This window comes from Sinocyclocheilus rhinocerous, unplaced genomic scaffold, assembly GCF_001515625.1.
Source record: "Sinocyclocheilus rhinocerous isolate Xijiao unplaced genomic scaffold, SAMN03320098_v1.1 scaffold951, whole genome shotgun sequence".
NCBI lineage: Eukaryota > Metazoa > Chordata > Actinopteri > Cypriniformes > Cyprinidae > Sinocyclocheilus > Sinocyclocheilus rhinocerous.
In genome coordinates, this window is record NW_015640464.1 from 21,378 (window position 1) to 42,592 (window position 21,215).

General features: G+C 36.9%; 2 protein-coding genes, 1 long non-coding RNA gene and 1 pseudogene across 4 annotated transcripts; 2 read left to right on the forward strand and 2 right to left on the reverse strand.

The window, feature by feature from the left end:
- Window positions 1-11,533, forward strand: part of LOC107752981 (nucleoporin GLE1-like) — a 12,962-nt pseudogene extending 1,429 nt beyond the window's left edge.
- Window positions 11,534-13,313: 1,780 nt separating this feature from the next.
- On the forward strand, window positions 13,314-15,635 carry LOC107752984 (uncharacterized). The gene is made up of 2 exons (XR_001641420.1): window positions 13,314-13,445; window positions 14,631-15,635. It is a non-coding gene; the product is annotated as an uncharacterized LOC107752984 (long non-coding RNA).
- Window positions 15,079-18,416, reverse strand: LOC107752982 (protein SET-like). Of its 2 annotated transcripts, none has more exons than XM_016569060.1 (8): window positions 18,098-18,416; window positions 17,222-17,279; window positions 16,937-17,079; window positions 16,748-16,851; window positions 16,554-16,667; window positions 16,289-16,459; window positions 15,945-16,058; window positions 15,079-15,732 (listed from the first exon to the last, which is right to left on the reverse strand). In XM_016569060.1, the coding sequence occupies exons 1-8, from the start codon at window positions 18,168-18,170 to the stop codon at window positions 15,709-15,711; spliced, it is 801 nt and encodes a 266-aa protein (XP_016424546.1). In that variant the 5' UTR covers window positions 18,171-18,416; the 3' UTR covers window positions 15,079-15,708. The 2 variants fall into 2 exon arrangements, with proteins under 2 accessions (XP_016424546.1, XP_016424545.1); XM_016569059.1 differs by having other exon boundaries at window positions 15,939-16,058.
- Window positions 18,417-19,148: 732 nt separating this feature from the next.
- On the reverse strand, window positions 19,149-20,727 carry LOC107752997 (probable palmitoyltransferase ZDHHC12). The gene is made up of 2 exons (XM_016569079.1): window positions 20,422-20,727; window positions 19,149-20,019 (listed from the first exon to the last, which is right to left on the reverse strand). The coding sequence occupies exons 1-2, from the start codon at window positions 20,516-20,518 to the stop codon at window positions 19,664-19,666; spliced, it is 453 nt and encodes a 150-aa protein (XP_016424565.1). The 5' UTR covers window positions 20,519-20,727; the 3' UTR covers window positions 19,149-19,663.
- Between the last annotated feature and the right edge of the window lie 488 nt (window positions 20,728-21,215).

Here is a 21,215-nt window from a genome sequence, read left to right on the forward strand (position 1 = left end):
AACTTTTTATTCATCAAAGAATCCTGAAAAAAGTATCACAGGATCCCAAAAAATACTGTAATAAATCAGCATATTAGAATGATTTCTGAAGATCATGTGACACTGAAGACTGGAGTAATGATGCTGAAAATTCAGCTTTGCATCACAGGAATAAATTCTATTTTAAAGTATATTAAAATAGAAAAACATTATTTTAAATTGTAATAATATTTCACAATATTACTGTTTATTTCTGATCAAATAAACGCAGCCTTGATGAGCAGAAGAGACTTCTACTAAAATATTACAAATCTTTTGAACGGCAGTGTAGGTATTAGCTTTTCAGTACTTTACAAAGGATTAAAATGTTATTTTATTGAAAGACAAGAAATATGTAAAGAAATGTACTTCATTCTTCTCTGTTATAACATTTTAAGATGGAATGATGGCATTTGTTTGACATTTTAGCTTTTATTCAACTAAAACCATAACGCAAAGTGTTAGTTTATAATAAAATTGTTGTTATAAAATATTTTATAAAGGAATTAAATGTTAAATTAAATGTATTAAATGCAGTTTTGTCTTTTCCTGATCTGTTTTGCAGGATATTCTGGCGGGCTGTATGGAGGTGTCCAGTCTGTCTCCTCTCTCAGGACAGATTCTGAAGAGACTGAGTCCTCATCCGCGGCTCAAGACCTGCTCTCTGACTTCATGCGTTCGTGATACGAGTCCCGGGCTTTCAGAAGATGTTGCCGCCGGCGCTTCGTTTCCCATCAGCCCCAGACAGAGTTCATCTCCCACCTCTCCGCCTCCGGTCTCCATCCACGCTGAGGAGGATGAGCAGAAGGTGACGTCCTCACTTCTTAAACCACAAAATTCATGACTTGGTTTTGTGCATTCGTTAAGCAGACACATTCATTCTGAAGAGACAGTAACTTGAGTATTGCAATACAAAGTTTCAGATTTGATAAGAAAAGTACAAAAGTATGAGCTTGCACTTAAATAACAGCTTTGGCCAGCTTTATCGGGAACTGCAACATAATTTGTAGTTTAAGTTGAATTGTAATAATTAGTCTCATGCTTGTTTGATTAACAGATTTGGTCATCGGCCACCCTGCTGTCTGTTTAAGCTCCGCCCCCACAAGCTCACGCTCATCTGCATACAAACATCTCAACATCCAATCAACAACTTGGATGCATAGAACCAAACCCCAGCAGACACATTCATTCTGAAGAGACAGTAACTTGAATGTTGCAATACAAAGTTTCAGATTTGATAAGAAAAGTACAAAAGTATGAGCTTGCACTTAAATAACAGCTTTGGCCAGCTTTATCGGGAACTGCAACATAATTTGTAGTTTAAGTTGAATTGTAATAATTAGTCTCATGCTTGTTTGATTAACAGATTTGGTCATCGGCCACCCTGCTGTCTGTTTAAGCTCCGCCCCCACAAGCTCACGCTCATCTGCATACAAACATCTCAACATCCAATCAACAACTTGGATGCATAGAACCAAACCCCGCCCTACATTTTTTTTCTTTTTTGATAATCTGATATACTCTGATGATGTACGTCTTTCGCTACTTCTCTTTCATTTCGACTTTAATAGTTTATATCATAATTCTCATATATACAGTTGAGGTCACATACACCTTGCAGAATCTGCAAAATGTTAATAATTTTACCAAAATAAGAGGGATCGTACAAAATGCATGTTATTTTTTATTTCACATAAAAGACGTTTGCATATAGTCCACAAGAGAAAATAATAGTTGAATTTATAAAAATGACCCCTTTCAAAAGTTTACACACCCTTGATTCGTAATACTGTCTTGTTACCTGGATGATCCACAGTTTTGTTTTGTTTTTGTGATGGTTGTTCATGAGTCCCTTGTTTGTCCTGAACAGTTAAACTGCCCGCTGTTCTTCAGAAAAATCCTTCAGGTCCCACAAAGTCTTTGGTTTTTCAACATTTTTGTGTATTTGACCCCTTTCCAGCTGATTTTGAGGAAGGAAGGAGGAGGGGGTCTTCAATCTGAATTTGAAGATCAGGGTAAATGTAACTTATTTAATCTCCTAGGAAACATGTATTTTCTGTAGTTTCTGAAGGGCAGTACTAAATGAAAAAATATGATATTTAGGCTGTGGATCATCCAGGTAACAAGACAGTATTACGAATCAAGCGTATGTAAACTTTTGAAAGGGGTCATTTTTATAAATTCAACAATTTTTTTCTGTTGTGTACTATATGTAAACGTCTTTTATGTGAAATATCTCATTCAGGTCAGTAGAACTAAATAAAAAATAACATGCATTTTTTATGATCCCTCTTATTTTGGTAAAATAATTGCCGGTTCTGCAAAGTGTATGTAAACTTTTGTCCTCAACTGTATCTATTGTTCTGTTTCTTGCTTGAGTTTGTGTTGGCAAAGGAGTGCAATGCTGATTTTTTTTTCTGTTTTCATTCATTTTTGATCTCAGAAAGCAGAAGAAATAAAGGAGGCTCCTGTTGTGAGTCCTGCAGCAAGCATCAGCTCACCTCCAGCAATTTCCGTCCTGTCACCCAAAGCCACACAGATGGCCGGCTGTATCCGCATGTGTGAGCACAAACACAAGGCCAAAGCAAAGGTACCACATCTGGAACCTTTTTTGTACAATAAATTATTTTTTAAAGAAATTAATGCTTTTTTCAGCAAGGAAGGATGCATTAAACTGATCAAAAGTGCCATTAAAGACATTTAGAATGTTTCAAAAGATTTCTATTTCAAATAAATGCTGTTCTTTTGAACTTTCTGTTCATCAAAGAATCCTGGAAAATAAAATGTATCACAGCTTCCACAAAAATATTCAGCAGCACAACTGTTTTCAACATTGATAATAATCAGAAATGTTTCTCGAGCAGCAAATCAGCATATTAGAAATTAGAATGATGAAGACTGGAGTAATGATGCTGAAAATGCAGCTTTGATCACAGGAATAAATTACACTTTAACAGATATTCACATAGAAAACAGCTATTTTAAATTGTAATAATATTTCACATTTTTACAGTATTTTTGATTAAATAAAGGCAGCCTTGGTGAACAGAAGAAGCTTCTTTTAATAATGCACGTGTGTTTTCTCTCACAGGCGGAGCTGAGTCTCAGACAGGAGCAGCAGGAGCGGCTGGTGGCCACAGTCTCCATCTGTGAGTCTGAGCAGCTCAAACGCTACGAAGAGTTAATGGAGCTCAAACAGAGACAGGAGTACCAGAGTATGAGAGACATGATGGAGAAAGAGTAGGTGACATCTGAACTGTTCATGCTCATTTACAGGTTAAGATGATTACATGTAGTGTGTTTTAATCATGTACAGAATTAGTTGTTTAATTGGGTGTTTCGTGTTTAAAGGACGCAGGAGAGTCTCGGCCGGCAGGAGAAGCTGTGAGAGGAACACAGACACAGAATGAAAGTGAGTCTGAACGGATCATTTAGATCTGATATTTCAGAAAACTTCAAGTTAAGCTCCATCAGCAGCAATTGTGACATAAAGGCCTGGTTTCACAGACAGGACTTAGACTAAGCCAGGATTAGGCCACAGTTCAATTAGGACATTTAAGTAATTTTTCATAAACGTGCCTTAGAAAACACATTACTGGTGTGCATCATGAGTCAAAACAAAGGCACTGATATATTTTAAGATCAGTCCGTGCAAGTTTCTTTCAGTTGACACAGCTCAGATTTACATTTTAGTCTGGGACTGGGCTTAAGACTTGTCTGTGAAACCAGGGGAATGTCCATTAACACAGGAAATAATTTAGACTTTTTTAAAACAAAAAATACTTTAAAACCAGTTCTGGATTCCAGAGAGTCTAAAAGCATAAATGTGCAGCTTTTATTTTTGTTAAATCAAAAATGTTTGTAATCAACTGTTAAAAATATGATCAATAAGTCATGACAACAAACAGTATGTTTTTCTGTTACCAACTCATGAAAATAATGAATTTTAACCTCGGATTCATTAATTAAGTTATATGAGATTCAGGTAGACAAGATTTAAATAAACGAGTTGAAATGACTTGTACAGCCAATTGAATTTTGCTTTAAAAATTTTAGACCGCAACTGACAGTAAAATAAAGTATTAAAAACTTAAACTTACTGTATTTCATCTAGTTGCCAAGGCAACATTTGACATTTTTTAGTTTACCTTGATGTACTAAAAAAATAAAACTGAAATAAAAATTCATAAAAAAGAATAAAAAATTACAAAAGCACATAAAAAATTGCTTCAATTTAAAATTAAAGTTTATATATAAAAATTAAATGTATTAATAAAAACTATAATAGAATCTCAGTGATACTAAAATAGCACTGCTTAGAATAGCTCTTTAATGCAGCTATTACCTACACATCAGTTTTCTCAGCAGCATTAACCCTTATATTTTACTGTACGTCCATTTAATTTTGTCTGTGATCTCTGTAACATTTTACATCGGTTAGGTTTGTCTGCAGGTCTGGCAGTAATACCACAATAAGCTTTGTTTAAATGATAAATAAAGACAAGTAAATAGCAGTACCTGTAATATTAGGCCTATGTTGAGTAAAATCTTTGTTTTCTGTGTTGCAGATCCTGAACCTGCGTCTGCGTGAGGCGGAGCAGCAGCGTCTGCGGGAGGCGGAGCTTGAGCGTCAGCGGCAGGTGGAGGGCAGAGAGCGGCACAGAGCTATCAATGCCATACAGGAGGAGGTGCTACAGCTCAACCAGCTTCTACAGCCACGCCCCTCCACACATACTGACCCCGCCCTTGACCACACCCCCTACATCACCCGCGGCAACCAGCTCTGCAGGTGTCAGAGGTGGTGCCGGCCTCTGCAGATGTGAGTCCAAATCTGCCTTATCTATCTTATATACATGTTAAGCATTAAATTGCTTAAAAAGTGACAGTAAAGACATTTATAATGTTTTGAAAGATTTCTATTTCAAATGAACGCTGTCCTTTTGAACTTTCTGTTCATCAAAGAACAACTGCACAACTGCATTCAACATTGATAATAATCAGAAATGTTTCTTGAGCAGCAAATCAGCATATTAGAATGATTTCTGAAGGATCATGTGACACTGAAGACTGGAGTAATGATGCTGAAAATTCAGCTTTGATCACAGAAATAAATTACAGTTTAACAGATATTCACATAGAAAGCAGCTATTTGAAATAGTAATAATATTTCACAAATATTACTGTTTTTACAGTGCTGTTGATCAAATAAATGCAGCTTGGTGAGCAGAAGAGATTTATTTCAAAAACATTAAAAAAATGTATTTATTCCAAACTTTTGTGCTGTATATTTACTTAATAATGTATGATAGGCTCCTGTAACTTTAATGCAATGTAGGTCGCTTTGGATAAACGCATCTGCCCAATGCATAAAAGTAAAATATAAATCGTAATTTTTTTTTGCAGGGTAAGTTTCCCAGCGTGGAGGATTTGACCGTGGCGGAGCGAGCGCTACAGGAAATGAGGTCACTGGTCAGAAACCTGCAGGACGAGGTGGCACAGGCTGCCGAGAGGAAGAGGAAGGAGCAGGAGGAAGAGGAGGAGAAGAGACATGAGGAGCTGAAAGCCCAGCAAGAGGAGCAAAAGAAAAATGCAGCACAGTCCGCTAAAGAGAAAGCCAAAAAACAGGGTGAGGGAGCAAGTGAGCATGCATGAAGGTTTAAAAGGAAGCGACGTGTATTGTGAACATTGCTATACAAATAAATTTGACTTGTTTTCATCTCATCTGCAGGTCTGCAGACAGGAGCAGATGACAGCACTTTAACATGGTACAACGCACTGCAGGATGCGGACAGTCGGTGCGCTCAGGCGTTTGATGAGCTCAGCAGAGCTAAAGACACGCAGGTTAGACGCCCGTCAGCTCTGTGTAGCATCTATTGGATATTTTATGATGTTGTACTAGTGAATAATTATCTTGCCCTTCTGTTGCAGACCAAGAAATTAAAAATGGAGCTCCAAAAGGCTGCAACCACACCTGTGAGCCAGATCGCAAACATCTCAGGTGAGGCGAAATCGAGAAACACCAGCATGAAGTAGCAATGCACTGAAATTACCGAAATTAAAGTTTTTATTTTGGTGAAAAATTAAAATAAATGTCCATCTGCACTGGTTTTTAATAGTCTATGCACATCTCGTATTTTGATAACATTGATAAACTATTATAGTTTTTCATAATAATATTTAGAATTTATTTTTATATTTTCTGTTTTTAATTTAAATGTAAAGTTTGAGTGCTTGTCTTTTTTTATTAATTTTTATTTATTAATTTTAGTCGTTTTTTCAGTATTTCAGTTTAAATTAAATGAAAATGAGACTTAAAATTAAATAAAATTCAGTTGAATTTTTAAAATTTAAAGGTTTATTTTATTTCAAGTAACAAAAATGTTTTTGCGGTTTTAGTTTTCATTTAGCTAGAAACTGAAAATGAAGTAAATAAAAATGTATTTAATGATTGACACAAAACCTGAGTTGTAAACAAGCATTTAAATCACAGTTGTATATAAACCCTTTAATGATATTATAATGTTTCTACTCTAATTCATTGTTGAAATTGAAACATTTGAATGGTGGCTGTTAACTTATTTTCATGACAGATTTATTCAAACATGCATCAAACAATGAAGACACTAACAGTGATGTAAAAGTTATAAATATGTTATATATTGTATATATTTAACAAAATGCTCCTTTCTAGAGTTATTTTTTGGCTAAATAACGAGCTTTGGATCTGTCACGCCACATTAAAATGTGCCAAAATGACATTTATTGCTTGAATTTTGTTATAAAATTGGCAAAACACGAGTTTATTGCGATTATTGGATTGTAGGTGCGCTGCATGTTTAGTGACGTTTTGTTTACACATCAATTGAAAAACGATCGATGTCAGTTCATCAGAATGAAGATGCATTGAAAGTTCTGTGCATCACTAACATAAAGTTCACCTCATGTCTGCTAATTTCCTTTAAACATGGTTTGCATGTAGGCGCGCCGCTGAAGGAGGCCTTTGACAAGATCGATAAGCTGTCGTCCAGTGACGTCCGCTGGAAAGACCGTGTCTACGTCCCAGCATCCTCAGGGGCTAGAGTTTGTCAGTTATAAACTGGCAGAAAAGTTTGTGGTAAGGCAGATGTTTACATAAATACACCAACAAGGAGATTTTTGAAGGCAAACAAAGTTAATTTTGATAACGCATTCGCAGAAACAAGGAGAAGAGGAGGTGGCGTCCAATCATTCAGCAGCGTTCCCCATCGCCGCTGTGGCGTCAGGCATCTGGGAACTCCATCCTACAATTGGAGAGCTTATACTCGCCCACCTCCACAAGAAGTGCCCGTATGCTGTGCCACACTATCCACCCATGGAAAGTGGCACGTCTGTGGAGGTTTACCAGAAGTAAGTGTGTTGCTTCACTCTTCAGTCCTTTGGCCAAAAGTGTTTTTCAATAATATTAAGGAGCCGTTCACACAGAATGTGTTTTTGCATTCTGTCTGCACTGGTTTTTAGTCATTTGTCTATGCACACATGCACATCTTAAGGCCTTTCCACACTGAGCCCGAAAAAGCGAAACGAATATCGGACGCAATGACGCGCTAGAATAAAACAATAGATTTCTATGGATGCTTCCACATAGACCGCGAACATTCGCGCACCGAAAATACGAATGTTTTTTTTCCGAACAAGTCCGATGAATCTTTTCAGTTTCGCAAAGCGAAAACACGGGCCGTCCAATAAGATTTGAGCTAGGATCACGTGACCGGAGCTGCTGCTGTTGCACAAAAGGGTGAGAGTAGTGGAGCTGTTTTCGAAAACCAGTGTAAACAAACACAGAAGAAGAGTATCCCGGAGAAGAGAGTGGATGCTGAGTTATTAAATTTGCTGGCATTATTAAACATACAAAGGGTGCATGTGTCTGCGTATTAATCGAAATCAACTATAGATCACAATTGGAAGTTATTACAAGCACTCGATGATGGTTTAAAGTGGGTAAGCAAATACATTTTCGAGTGTAGCTTGATGCTAATTGTACTTCTAATTATATTTTAGGATGTAGCCTATTCTTGTAAGCATTATAGATAGTTTGTGTTTCTGGTGTAGAGCCAAACTTTGTTTATCTTAATTTAAATGTTAAATCCATATACGAGATACATATCTGAGGAAAAATGCATTGTTGGTCGGTGCCACCTAGCGTGCAGGCGTGAATTAGCAAAAGGCTAACAATCGTTTCGCGCTCGGTGTGAAAGCACCATTCGTCGGCTCAGTGTGGAAAGGCCTTAAGTGTTATTTTAATATCATTGATGTACTTTTATAGTTTTTGTGAATATTTTCAATCAGATTTTATTTTTTAATTTTTTGTTTTAAATTTTAGTTTAGTTAAGTTTTGGTAATTTTCGCTTTTTTATATTTTATTTTTATTTAAGTGTCTATATCGTTTCATTCATTAATTTGAGTTTATTCAGTTTTAGTTATTTTGGTGTTTCAAGTTAATCTAAATGAAAATAAGAAATGTCGCATCTGCAACAAGCTGAAATAAAATGTTACATTTTTACTTGTTTATTTTTCAGTTCAAGTTTATTTTATTTCAGTTCAAGTTCATTTCTTTCAGGTAACACGTTTTTTTGTGGCTTTAGTTTTAATTAGGGATGTAATTTTCTTTAAAGATTTTCATAATCGATTTTCATTCAAATTAACAATCAATTAATCATTAATCTAAATGCATACAGAAAGACATTTAATTGACTGCACTGTAAATATCAATTTTACGTAATTTTATAGAAATATATACTAAATAAATACCTGTGATTGTAGTTTCCTCCATTTATAAATGGTCATTCAAGAGCATTTCAATAGATCAGTCTTTGGTGTTATTAATGTTGTACAGTAGATAGAAAATACAGATGGCACTCCTTTTTTCCAAAAGAGAGTAATATTTATGGCTTGAACAACATATCCGACATTACTTTTGACTTTGCATTTTACATTTCAAATGAAAACATGTTTGCTGTGTGAACGGTGCAATAGTTCCAGTTTTACTCACTTAAACTCTGTCTTTACTTACATTTAAAGTTACATTTATGCATGCATGCAACATTAATTACTGAATTCTAACAAAATATGTGTATAAAGCACAAAGTCACAGGTTTTTGTTCAAAAAGATCAACATATTCACATGCAGTCTGTTGAGTGTTATTAGATAAATCGAGTAAATTAACAACATTATCGATTACTTGTTTACATCCCTAGTTGTAATAACCCTGCTGCCATAAGCACTATATTGCCTTTTTAAATACAAGAGTACCTCCCGTGTGCAAATGATCGATGTGTAAAGCGTTATGAGCGTGTCTTTCTCATCAGGATTCTGGGATACCGTGTGGAAGACTCCAAAGTGGAAGGCCAGGACAGCTTTCTGAAGAGAATGTCGGGAATGATTCGTCTCTATGCGGCATTAATCCAGATGAGATGGCCTTATACCGGCAAACAAGGGGTGTGTGAAATTCCTTTACGTCAATATGCATTAATAGAGGTTGATTCCTGATGTGAGTGTCGTATGTAAGAAGCTGAATATCTAATGTAAGCGTGTGTCTGCATCAGCCTCATCCTCACGGCTTGAATCACGGCTGGCGCTGGCTGGCACAAATCCTCAACATGGAGCCGCTCGCTGACATCACAGCAACTATTCTCTTCGACTTCCTGGAGGTAAATTAGTTTTTCCTGTTGCAAGTGGTTTTTTATTATTGCTCCCACGCAGTATTTGCTTCATTACAATGTAGTTTTTGGCATGTGTCTCTTTAGGTCTGTGGAAATGCTTTGATGAGACAATATCGAGGGCAGTTCTGGAAACTGATATTGCTTATTATTGAAGAATACTTTCCGAGGTATTTATAGCTGTCTTTGAGAAGACATTTTTTAATTTGTCTTTAAATGTAATGTATTTATTGCCTTCTAAATGCATAATACTCCCTTATACTTTATATTTCAAGCATCCAAAAATTAACCTAAAGAAATGAGCCTCCAAATATTCCTTTTGTCCTTCTGTTTGTTTGATTTGTAGTGTAAATGCTGCTGAATTCTGGTGCACTTTTTTTCTGATTTAAAGGAGTAGTTCACCCAAAAATTTAAATTTGCTGAAAATGTGCTCATCCTCAGGCCATCCAAGATTAGGATGAGTTTGTTTCTTCATCAGATTTGTAGAAATGTAGCATTGCATCAGTGTCTCAGCAATGGATGCTCTGCAGTGAATGGGTGCCGTCAGAATGAGAGTCCAAACAGCTGATAAAAACATCACAATAATCCACAAGTAATCCACACCACTCCAGTCCATCAATTAATGTCTTGAGAAGACAAAAGAAACAAATCCAACATTAAAACCTTTTTAACTTCAAACCGTTGCTTCCGTCTAAAATACGAGTCCATTTACGAGGAAGCGTTATTATGGATTATGGACTCGTATTTTAGCCGGAAGCGGCGGTTTAAAGTTACAAAACGTCTTAATGCTGGATTTATTTCAGCTTTTGTCTTCTCCAGATGTTAACTGCTGGACTGGAGTGCTGTGGATTACTTGTGGATTATTGTGATGTTTTTATCAGCTGTTTGGACTCTCATTCTGACGGCACCCATTCACTGCAGAGCATCCATTGCTGAGACACTGATGCAATGCTACATTTCTCCAAATCTGATGAAGAAACAAACTCATCCTAATCTCGGATGATCTGATGGGGGAGTAAATTTTCATTTATGGGTGAAGTATTCCTTTAATATTAGGTATAAACATAAATATGCCTCAGTGATTAAATCACCAAAAAAACGGTGGTAAACCAGTCCTTATTTATTAAACCTAACCTTATTTCCTCAGAATCGAAGCGGTCACCAGCACCGGTCAGATGGGCTCTGTAACCAGACTCAAACAGTTTCTAGAGGCAAGCGTCTTGTTTGTAGCAGCTAAATTATATTTTCTCAATTTTTAATAACTAATAGTCACTGCATCTGTTCTTTCTTTTATCTAGACGTCTTTAAGAACCAAGCAGATTCCCGCTCCCAGGAGCGAGCTTGGCTCCGCCTTCTTCAAGTCCTGATTGGTGGAAATCAACCTGACAAATGTTTCAGAATGTTCTACACTGAAATGAAGTATAAGCCAATACTGTGTAATGGATGAATGTGTGTTTGCACGAGTGTTGATGTATTTTTCTCATCTATAGGATTTATTTAATCGAGCATCATGCCATCTTAAGTTCAAGTTTGTTGTATTTTATCTCGGCATGCAAGGAAATTATCTCCTTTTTCTAAACTTGTTTTTACATGTTGGTGTCTTAATGTATCCATCCGATCTCAAATTCATGAAAATTATCCTCCAACCAAAGTTTATTATCTGTTTTAGACAAGTGATTGTTAACAGTAATCAGCTTACCCTACATAAGCCTTATTTTTGCAATATGATGATGGAGTGTGCATACACTAAGATGAAATGTACTGTATATTGATGCGTATATTTATGATTTTATATGGCATAAGGATTAAACCAAGTGCACCAAGTGTATTTTGATTATTTTTGTGTGTATTTAAATCTAATGGATCAGAAAGTGGCTTTCTTTTTTCACATCAGTACACATCTAGTACAGATCTATTATGTATGTTTTGTTATGAAAGGAAGTATTTTTATAAAAGGGATTAGCAGACTTTTAGAAATGAGCTTTGGTCAAGATCGTGGACTTTATTCGATGATTATAACAAATGTTTAGCAATTTTTAGTGACAAACCAACTAATACCACAAAACATCACAGAATTCATCAGATCCATTTCAGCTCAACTTACTACAAAGTGAAATAGAATTCAGAATAGAAATTATTCGGGCAAATGATTACAGATTTGGGTTTGATACGATGAGAAACTGCATTAGAAGTTCAACATTAGAAATGACAACATCTATTCAAAGCAACCAAACCAGAGATTTCATTTCAAATGGACCTATGTGTTCACTTAATTGCGACTAAAAAAGATTAAAGTTTAATATTTTATCCAGTATATTAGGATATGATGGGGACATTAAATAGGGCTATCATGGTAAACTAAAACAATATATATGAGTAGTGACGGATTACATGTAATCAGATTCCAAAAATTAAGTAAAAGTACTGATTACATATTATTCACACAATAGCAATACGTTTTGAATTATGAAAAAAATATGAAATTGAGAGGCCACAAAAATCTTTTGCATTTTAAGAAGTGTTTTCTCTACATTTCAACATTGCATCAACTACTGATGAACGCATTAATTTTTATTTTAATCATCACTCAGTTGATTATTTAATTACTGTCTTTTGAAAGGCTGTTGTCTTTCAAACACATTAAAATGCACAAATTCACGTTATTTCTTCTTTACATTTAATGCAAGGATTCCCAAACTTTTTTGTCATGTGAACCTCTTTCACTTAATATATTTACTTGTAGTAGGCCTGAGATTTTAAGATAATAAGTCAATAATTAAGTGACACATTTGCATGTTCACGTTGGTTAATGGTCACATGACATGCAGGTGTAAGCAAATAAAACATTACATTTTTTAGTAAGTGTTTTATTTTGATTGATGTTATTTTAAAATGATTTATCTTTATTTGACATTTTTATGATACATTAATTATTAGCTTTTCATCAAACTCACAACCTTTACGAACCCGTTTGGGAACCTTGATAATGTTTAATGCACTTCACGTTGTTAATTACAACGAATGGAATATATTTTCTTTTTCTTCGCATTTTTATATCAATATATGGTACAAAATGATAATATCTAAATCAATGTGATAAACGAGTTAGGTCAAAAGTAATCTAAAAGTAATCCAAAAGTAGTCTGATTGCATTACTTGTAATGTAATGGATTACGTTACTAACTACAATTTTTGTCATGTAATTTGGAATCAGTAACGGATTACAATTTTCAAGCAATCTACCCAGCTCTGTATAAATATAACGTGTTTGTTACTTGAAATAAAAAATAAAACACTTTTATTTCAGCTAGTTTCCAAGGCAACATTTCTCATTTTCAGTAACTTGATGTACTAAAATAACTAAAACCGAAGTAAAAATGAATAAAAACCACCAAAAACTAATAAAAAATAACAACACAACTTTAGTTAAAATGAACATGAAATTAAAAAAAAATTCAAAATACTAATAATAATACTAAAATAATAATGACCCAAATATCTCGCATTTGTATTTAATTAACTAATTCTTCCCGCCTTTAGGGGGCGCTGTCATTTAAACAGTGATTTCCGCGCCTAGAGTTTCACACGCTTAGAAATGTGGTGTGCCTAAATTCGCTTTTAGGCAAACATTTGATTATTCCACATTATATCTGAGCGTGTTTTAAACTACAAACACTTGTGCTGCGCTCGCAACACGCCGCGGCGCATTCAGCGGTGCACAACACACCTAGGTGGGTGTTTAGAGGGTTTTCATACGAAGTGCAATACAAATATTGTATAGACATAGTATAAATAAGCATTTAAAAGTACAGTAAGTAATGCATTGCTCAAACAGTAGGGGATGGCAATAGCAACAGGAAGGTTGTGGGTTCGATTTCTAGGGAAAGCAGGAAGTGATAGAATGTTTATTTTTTATTTAATAAAAGCGCCTTCCCAATATGTAAATGTAAGTACATATTGTTATATTATATGAAACTTATGCACAAGTTTGAAATACTTATTCTTGATACACACACACATACACTATTGTTTTATGAGCGTACATGCACTTTGTTTTTACATGCAAAATGTATTTCATGCTACTGGACAACTGAAGTGAACTACAAAACAAGAAATAAACAAATTTCCACTTCCATTCATGTACATGTGATGGAATAGTTCACCCAAAAATGAAAATTTGCTGGAGAAGTGTCTTCATCCGAGATGTAGATGAGTTTGTTTCTTCATCAGGTTTGGAGAAATGTAGCATTGCATCAGTGTCTCAGCAATGGATGCTCTGCAGTGAATGGGTGCCGTCAGAATGAGAGTCCAAACAGCTGATAAAAACATCACAGTAATCCACAAGTAATCCACAGCACTCCAGACCATCAGTTAATGTCTTGAGAAGTGAAAAGCTGTTTGCGCAAGTAAAAAATCTATCAAGATGGGGGTTTTTTACATCCAAAATTTCCATATTCCATAATGCTTCCTCCAGTGGAAAAAGGTCCATCTCTTGTCTCTCACATCAAAATCCACTCACATATTTGACTATAATATATATATTATGGATAGAGGATTTGTATTTTAGTCAGAAGCAACTATTTGAAGTTTAAAAACACCTTAATAAAATATGTTTCTAACAGAAACAGATTTTTGCAAGACATTAACTGATGGACTGGAGTGGTGTGGATTACTTGTGGATTGTGATGTTTTTATCAGCTGTTTGGGCTCTCATTCTGACGGCACCCATTCACTGCAGAGCATCCATTGCTGAGACACTGATGCAATGCTACATTTCTCCAAATCTGATGAAGAAACAAACTCACATCTTGTGTGTCTTGAGGGAGAGGACATTCTCAGTAAATCTTCATTTTTGTGTGAACTATTCCTCCAACCAAAGAGATATAACATACATTTTTCTCTTTTCTTTATTGAAGGTTGGGCGTTTCAGCCCAGTGACGGTGACCCGAGAAGACTTTGAAGGTTCGGACCAGACATTTGTGGCGCTCATAGTTGACAGACTTCTGCAGGAACACTTTGCATCCACACTGCTGATGACACCAAAATCTTTTAGAAGTTGACAATTAGCCAGACCACACTTTATGCCATTTAATAAAGCTATTTTTATGGGGAATATTTAATATGACTGGCTTTGTTCTTGCCTTGGCCCAAGGGATATTAAAATATGGCTTCCCATTGACTCTTAAAACAAACAATTTTAACCTTTATTGTATTTTCTTTGCAACTGGATGAATACCAAACATTGCGTTTTATTTGAAAACCAACCCAACAGATTCAAGTGTCTTACACAGTAATACAACCACTACATAAAGTTCATTGAGGTGGTAAGAGAAAGTTACAGGCATGATTTGATTCCTTTTTTTGAATATTTTATTTTCTTTATCAAAAATCCATTTCAAATCTGGTGAATGTCTGTAAAACAAGACGAGATAAAAATCAAAGACTCAATGATGGTGTCCACATACCCTCTTTCCTCAGCCCTCCTGAAACAGGGATTCACTACTGATGTCTATCTGCTGATTAAACCATGAAGGGAATAAACACCAAGAATAAAGTAACAAAACGGTGGAGAACGCTAGAGCTAGCAGATCACTGCGCACCATGGCTTCTGTTCAATTAACCACGAAACTTTAACAGGAAAATTATACATATTTGTACATATATATATTAAACAAAAAAAAAAAAGAAACAGAAAACACTATTCGCAAGTCTACTCCAGACGACGTGCGGCCGATAACTACAGTGTTTTGCTTTTTACTTCGAAATGCATTTGGAAATTGAGATGGTAGACGCCATGTCGGGAAGATTTTGCAGTCAGTTTATTGTGAGTCTGTTCGGGGGACTTCAACATGGCAAGTTCAGGATAGAGGAAAGATGGAGCTCAAAACCAAAAAACAGGACAACGAAGCATCTTGCTCCCCAAAAAAACAACAAAAAAGCCAAAGAAGCAATTTGGAAACGGGACAATGTGGATAATATTCCTCTATTTCAGCTTCAGTCATCCTCGCCATCATCGTCCTGCAATAAAAAGCCAGTTAATGTGCGCTTCTTCAAATGATACACAAGTTTGTTGAAAGACAATACTTGAAGACAAGTAAGAATTGAACATTTTCAAGAACTCTTAGGAAGTGAAATTTAATAAAGAGCGACTAGAATCATTTCTATAGTTACGCATTTAAAGACTTTCTACACGACGGCAAGCTTCAAATGAATTGGTTGCATACCTCTCCATCATCATCCTCCTCTTCTTCCTCTCCATCATCTTCTCCCTCTTCATCAATATCATCCAGACCTTCCTCGTCTTCCTCCTCATCCTCACCTTCCTCATCCTCCATGTCTGGAACCTGTTGGTGTTTGAAATGCAAATGAATGACTCATAACTTCCACTCCGCTGCATAAACTGGACGAATTGTTCCGACCACATCATTTAAATGACTGAAATGGAAACTTTCCAAGACTAAATAATACAAACCTTACCGAGCTATGACCAAGTCTACATGAGCTTAATCTGAACATTTTTTAAAGCTTTCCATTTGTATGTGGATGTTGTTCCAGATGGGAGTGCAAGTCTCACCAAGTAGTACTGAAGAGGATTCGGCCAGATGTCGTCTTTAATGACTTCGCCCAACTCGTCTGCCCCTGAATCAGAGTGATCAGTAAACCAGGTGAAGAAACTCTCAGGTTCTTCATGTTGCCTTTTCTTGCCCGCTTTACTCTGTGTCTGACTGGACCGACTTGTGAGGTCCTGCAAAAGAAGAAAAGATTAACATTACAAACTCATTTGACAGAATTCAGTCACAGAGTAAAGAACTCTTTAATAAAAAAAACATCATACATACTTTTCCTGGTTTCCATTTGATCTCTGTTGACTTCGAGGTTGGGTCTCCACTTTCGTTCAGGTGAATTTCTTTGGAGAGGACTTTGTTCTCAAAATACATGTTTTCATCAAAATACTAAAAGGCAATGGAAAAGAAAGGGTGAGTTATGGAAGCATAAAAGCTCTAAGCCATGAAAGTGAATTTTTACCACTTACAAAATCTATTCTGTAGCCGGATTTGATGTCTTCAAACTCCGTCACCTCTACTCTGGTCAGATAGTGAAGCGCCTCCTCATCCTCCTCCCCAAGAAGAGCTGAGACTATAGAATCAAACCATATTAAATAAGACATTAATTGAATATAATGGTAAAATAGTGTAATAACAATTTGTACAGGATCTCTTACCTTGTGGGTGGTTGACAAATGTTGTGACCCAAAAGTTGGGGATTTTGGCTATGAGTTCTGACCTCTTCTGGAAGAACGGCTGGCGAAGTTTGTTGTATTTCTGTTCGACTTTGAGAATTTCCTCACTCGCCTGCTCGTTCAGTCTGGACAAGATCAGACACAAAATAAATAAAAAATAAATTATCTCCATTCACGAGCATCACAGCATTGACTTAAATTTTCTACCGCGGTAATTCCGTTAAAGTATGGATACCGCGGTAATTCATTCAATATAGTTCTACATACCTGTCAATTTCATTCTGTACTTCATCGATGTGCTCGATGGCTTCTTGTTGCTCTTTTTCTAAATGAGAAAACCGTGTTAAAAGGAAAAACAGGAAATATTTAGCATAACAAACTAGCGCAACATAAGCTAAAATGCTTTTATTCCCAATTCCCGCGCTTTGCAACGATTTAAGTAGAATTTAAAGATTTTTAAACTGAACACGTGTGCATAGTTTCTTCAAAAAATCAGTATTATTCGCGGTACATTTTCTGTGACGCGAATGCAGTCTGATGCATTTAACTCAGAGGAGCCGCGCTGATGCCGCGTGGTTTAAATGTGCACAGAATCGCTCGCGCTGCACCTGCTTCCGTCGCGAACCCACGGCCGATGCGCGTGTAAAGTCGCTTCGGCGTTCATTTCTACCATCGTTCGCCCGTTAAAGTGCATAAACAACCATTAGCCCGTGCTACATCATGGCGGAGACGTGGCTCGGCTAGGCTAAAGCACAACAACAATAAAGCACCGCGATCGGACGCTTCCGTTCCGCATGTTTCACGCGCTTTAACTGCACGCGTTTCTTCGAAAAAATCCGTTAGCGGGCAGAACAAAAACCCCCGCGCTTTGATTTTTAAAATACAACGGTTTTTGTGTGCGTACTAATGGGGCTTTTGTGGCGCGCTCAGTTCGCAGAAATCAAACATGGCCTCCGCCGCCGGCTGCTGCCGTCCCTCCGCGAACATCCAACCAGACCCGCGGCCAATTACAAGCACCGCACACCGCCACGGTCTACAGAAACGAGTCATACTCGAACCGCGGATAATTAACTAGCTACAATAGCGATTAAAACCCCGCTTGCGAGAGAAGAGAAAGTGAAAATGGCCGCCGTTCTCGCTTACCTGAGGTCTCGTCCCCTCCGTCGTGGTTCGAGTTCAGTTCCTTTTTACTGACTTTAGCCGCTGAGGCAGACATGATTTCACTGATCGCGACGAGAGGAGTTTTCAGTGAGAATCAAGAGCTGTGGTTTTTAAACTCGTTGAGGTAGAAGATCGTCCTCCTTGAGCTCGGTTTCTGGAGACTGTAATAGGACGAGAAACGAGCGAGCCCGCGCTGCTCCACACACAAACTTACAGCGAGGGAACGAACGCAGATTCTCACGCGCTCTCTTTCGGACAGAACGCGCCCCTCACGAGCTCGAAAAATGAGCTCCGCCCCTTCCAGAACAACCCGCCGAGCTTGACGTCGGTCCCCGGACCTGCTCTCTGATTGGGCGGCGCCGGTGGGGGCGGGGCTGGGCGTGGAACCGCTACAGAAAAGGCGGGATTTCAATGAATCTCGCATAACATGTTATCTGAATGTAGGTAAAATGGTTCCACACTGCAAATAAACACTCATGATTATGTTTAACCTTCTGGTGTTATTCGGTCATTTTAGACCGGAAAAAAAAAATATTTTGAAATGTTAAAAACCAACGAAGCTCTCATAAGCGTCGCGCTCGCGTCTGGCGCGTGAAGAACGCTCTAAAAACGCGGCGTTCAAAAAAAGTTACACTTCTTAAAAACGCCACAAAACTCTTTAAGTTAGTGCTTCTCAGCCTTTTTGACATTTTACACAATATTCAAAGCCTGCCAAGCCCCAATGAATTTGCATGTCTTTTCCAGTCTTTGTGATTTACTGGATAAGTGAGTATTTTTTACTCACAATTTTTTTTCCCCCAACAAAATATTTTAAAGCTTGAACTATAGAAAAGTGCATAATTTTTATATTAATGTTGGTCATTGATTTATATTATCCAGGCCACACTTTTAAAATGAGGATACCTCAAATATCCAGGTTTTCCAAGATAGGAACCCTGATTCTTGTTGAGGGGGTGAATTAAAATAAGAAATATCTGGATTTGTAGCTCATTTAAATACTCGTTTTGAAGTTTAAGTCATCTTGAGGCTCATTTTGGAAGTTTGCCCATTGCTTCAAGTCTCACGAATCCCAAGTTTGTGGTTAATATCAAGACAGATATGAATAAATAAACTGAAAGTGAAGATTTGTGTTTCAGCAACCGCTCAGGACTAATTAGCTTTATTCACTAAAGCATTTTTTTCTGGCTTATAAGAATCATTAGCGAGTCTTTATTTAGAAAGTCTATTTAGTCACATATAAAATTAACTTAAACCAATAAAAAAGCTATACAAACTGTTGTGAACTATACAAACCGTCCCTCATTATGTGAACAGATATACATCATGATGCAACAAATGCATCTTTGAATACCAAGCACTAAGTAATTGTGGCACATGATGATTAATGGCCTATTTATCCCTGCAGGTTTACTACATAAAATGATGCAAGTAACCACATCACATCAGTATTAGTAAAAAACGATTAATGTTGGGTCTAAAGAGACGCTCAATAAAACACTCAGTGGTCTGAACTCGTTCTATGAACTTTTCCTTGATAAAAAAATCCAGTCATTTAGCCCCGTTGGTGCGTCTGACGTAGATCCTCTCCCATGCTACCGTCCCGCAGACGCAGCAGAAGTGCCACAGGTTGCAGATGACTCCTCTGTCGAACGGGTTCTCCTCCGAGTCGCAGTGTTTGAGGTACACGATGCGCTGGCGTGACATGAACTCCCAGGTGGTGCTGTTCGCCGAGGCCAGGTACAGGTGAATGCACAGCAGGAGCAGCACGACCACCGAAAACACGGCCGTCACGGCAAACGCCCCGAGCAGGAATCCGTTCTGAGTGAACCACTGCTGCCAGGTGGGTGCAAAGACGACGCCGGACCTTAAACACATACGCTTCAGTGTAATCCATTTGATGCGTTATAGATTACTCTTTATTCTGAACCCCGGCTGGACTGTGAATAATCCGTTTTTCACAGCATCTTGAGTGATAAAACATCTTAAAAAATGAATTTGGAATGAATAGCTTCTCTGGGATCAATAAAGATAAGGCATTGCTTACTGTATGGTTTACAGTATGTACTGCATAATGCAGGGGTTTTCAATCTTTTAGATGCCATAGACCCCAGATATGATGATCCTCGTGAGAGGGACCCCCATCGTTAAATTTAAATGTATACACAAAATACATTTTCATATGTGACCCTGGAGCACAAAACCAGTCACGAGGGTCAATTTTTCGAAATTGAGATTTATGCATCATCTGAAAAAGCTGAATAAATAAGCTTTCCATTGATGTATGGTTTGTTAGGACAGGACAGTACCTGTGTTATGCAGAAACAGGACTAAAGTTGTGAGCCAGGTCAGAATCACATGAGCAGTCCGAACTAAACAACCTGATTTAAACATGTTCTCAAACATCCTGCGTCTTATGAACAAGAACTATATTAAAAACACTTAAAACATAGCTAGATTATTAAATATACAAGTACTATTCGGTGTGTACTCTTATCATAAATACATTAACATACAGTAAAACATTTCAAACTAATTTTAGAGATTGAATCGCTGGTCATGTATGTTTTTATTCCTCTGGTTTTGTTGTGTTGACATTTCCGGGTCTGAGCGGTTGGTTGGATTTCAAAATAAAAGTCATTTCCCCCGAGCGGGATTTCAAAATAAGATTCTGATCTAGAACTACTTGTTTTAAATTATTAAATTAAAACTTTAGATTTTAGAAGTTTACATAAATCACGTAAAATGCCAATATCATGTTTAAAACTGGAGAAGGAAATAGATTGCATCTTATTGAGAAAATTGTGCAGTGTTATATACAGTGTTTTGAGCTGCAGATGGCAGTGTGCACTCGCTGATCAGGACAAAGAGGCCTACTGTACATGAAACACACTTGAGTTTAATTTAGTTTAGAGATATGATCCCCATAACTGTTCAGAGACGTATTGTAATATGTGACCCTGGACCACAAAACAAGTCATGAAGGTCAATTTTTTGAAATTGAGATTTATACATCATCTGAATGCTGAGTAAATAAGCTTTCCATTGATGTATGGTTTGTTAGGATAGGACAATATTTGGCTGAGATGACAATCTGGAATCT

Excerpts from the sequence above, each read along its gene's own strand:
- LOC107752982 (XM_016569059.1), bottom strand. The coding sequence starts at position 18,170 with ATGTCTGCCTCAGCGGCTAAAGTCAGTAAAAAGGAACTGAACTCGAAC. Across the intron at positions 16,852-16,936 it reads ATTTGTCAACCACCCACAAG|TCTCAGCTCTTCTTGGGGAG; the intron begins GTAAGAGATCCT and ends TTGATTCTATAG. Across the intron at positions 16,460-16,553 it reads TCAAATGGAAACCAGGAAAA|GACCTCACAAGTCGGTCCAG; the intron begins GTATGTATGATG and ends CTTCTTTTGCAG.
- LOC107752997 (XM_016569079.1), bottom strand. The coding sequence starts at position 20,518 with ATGTTTGAGAACATGTTTAAATCAGGTTGTTTAGTTCGGACTGCTCAT. Across the intron at positions 20,020-20,421 it reads CCTGTTTCTGCATAACACAG|AACGCATCAAATGGATTACA; the intron begins GTACTGTCCTGT and ends AGAGTAATCTAT.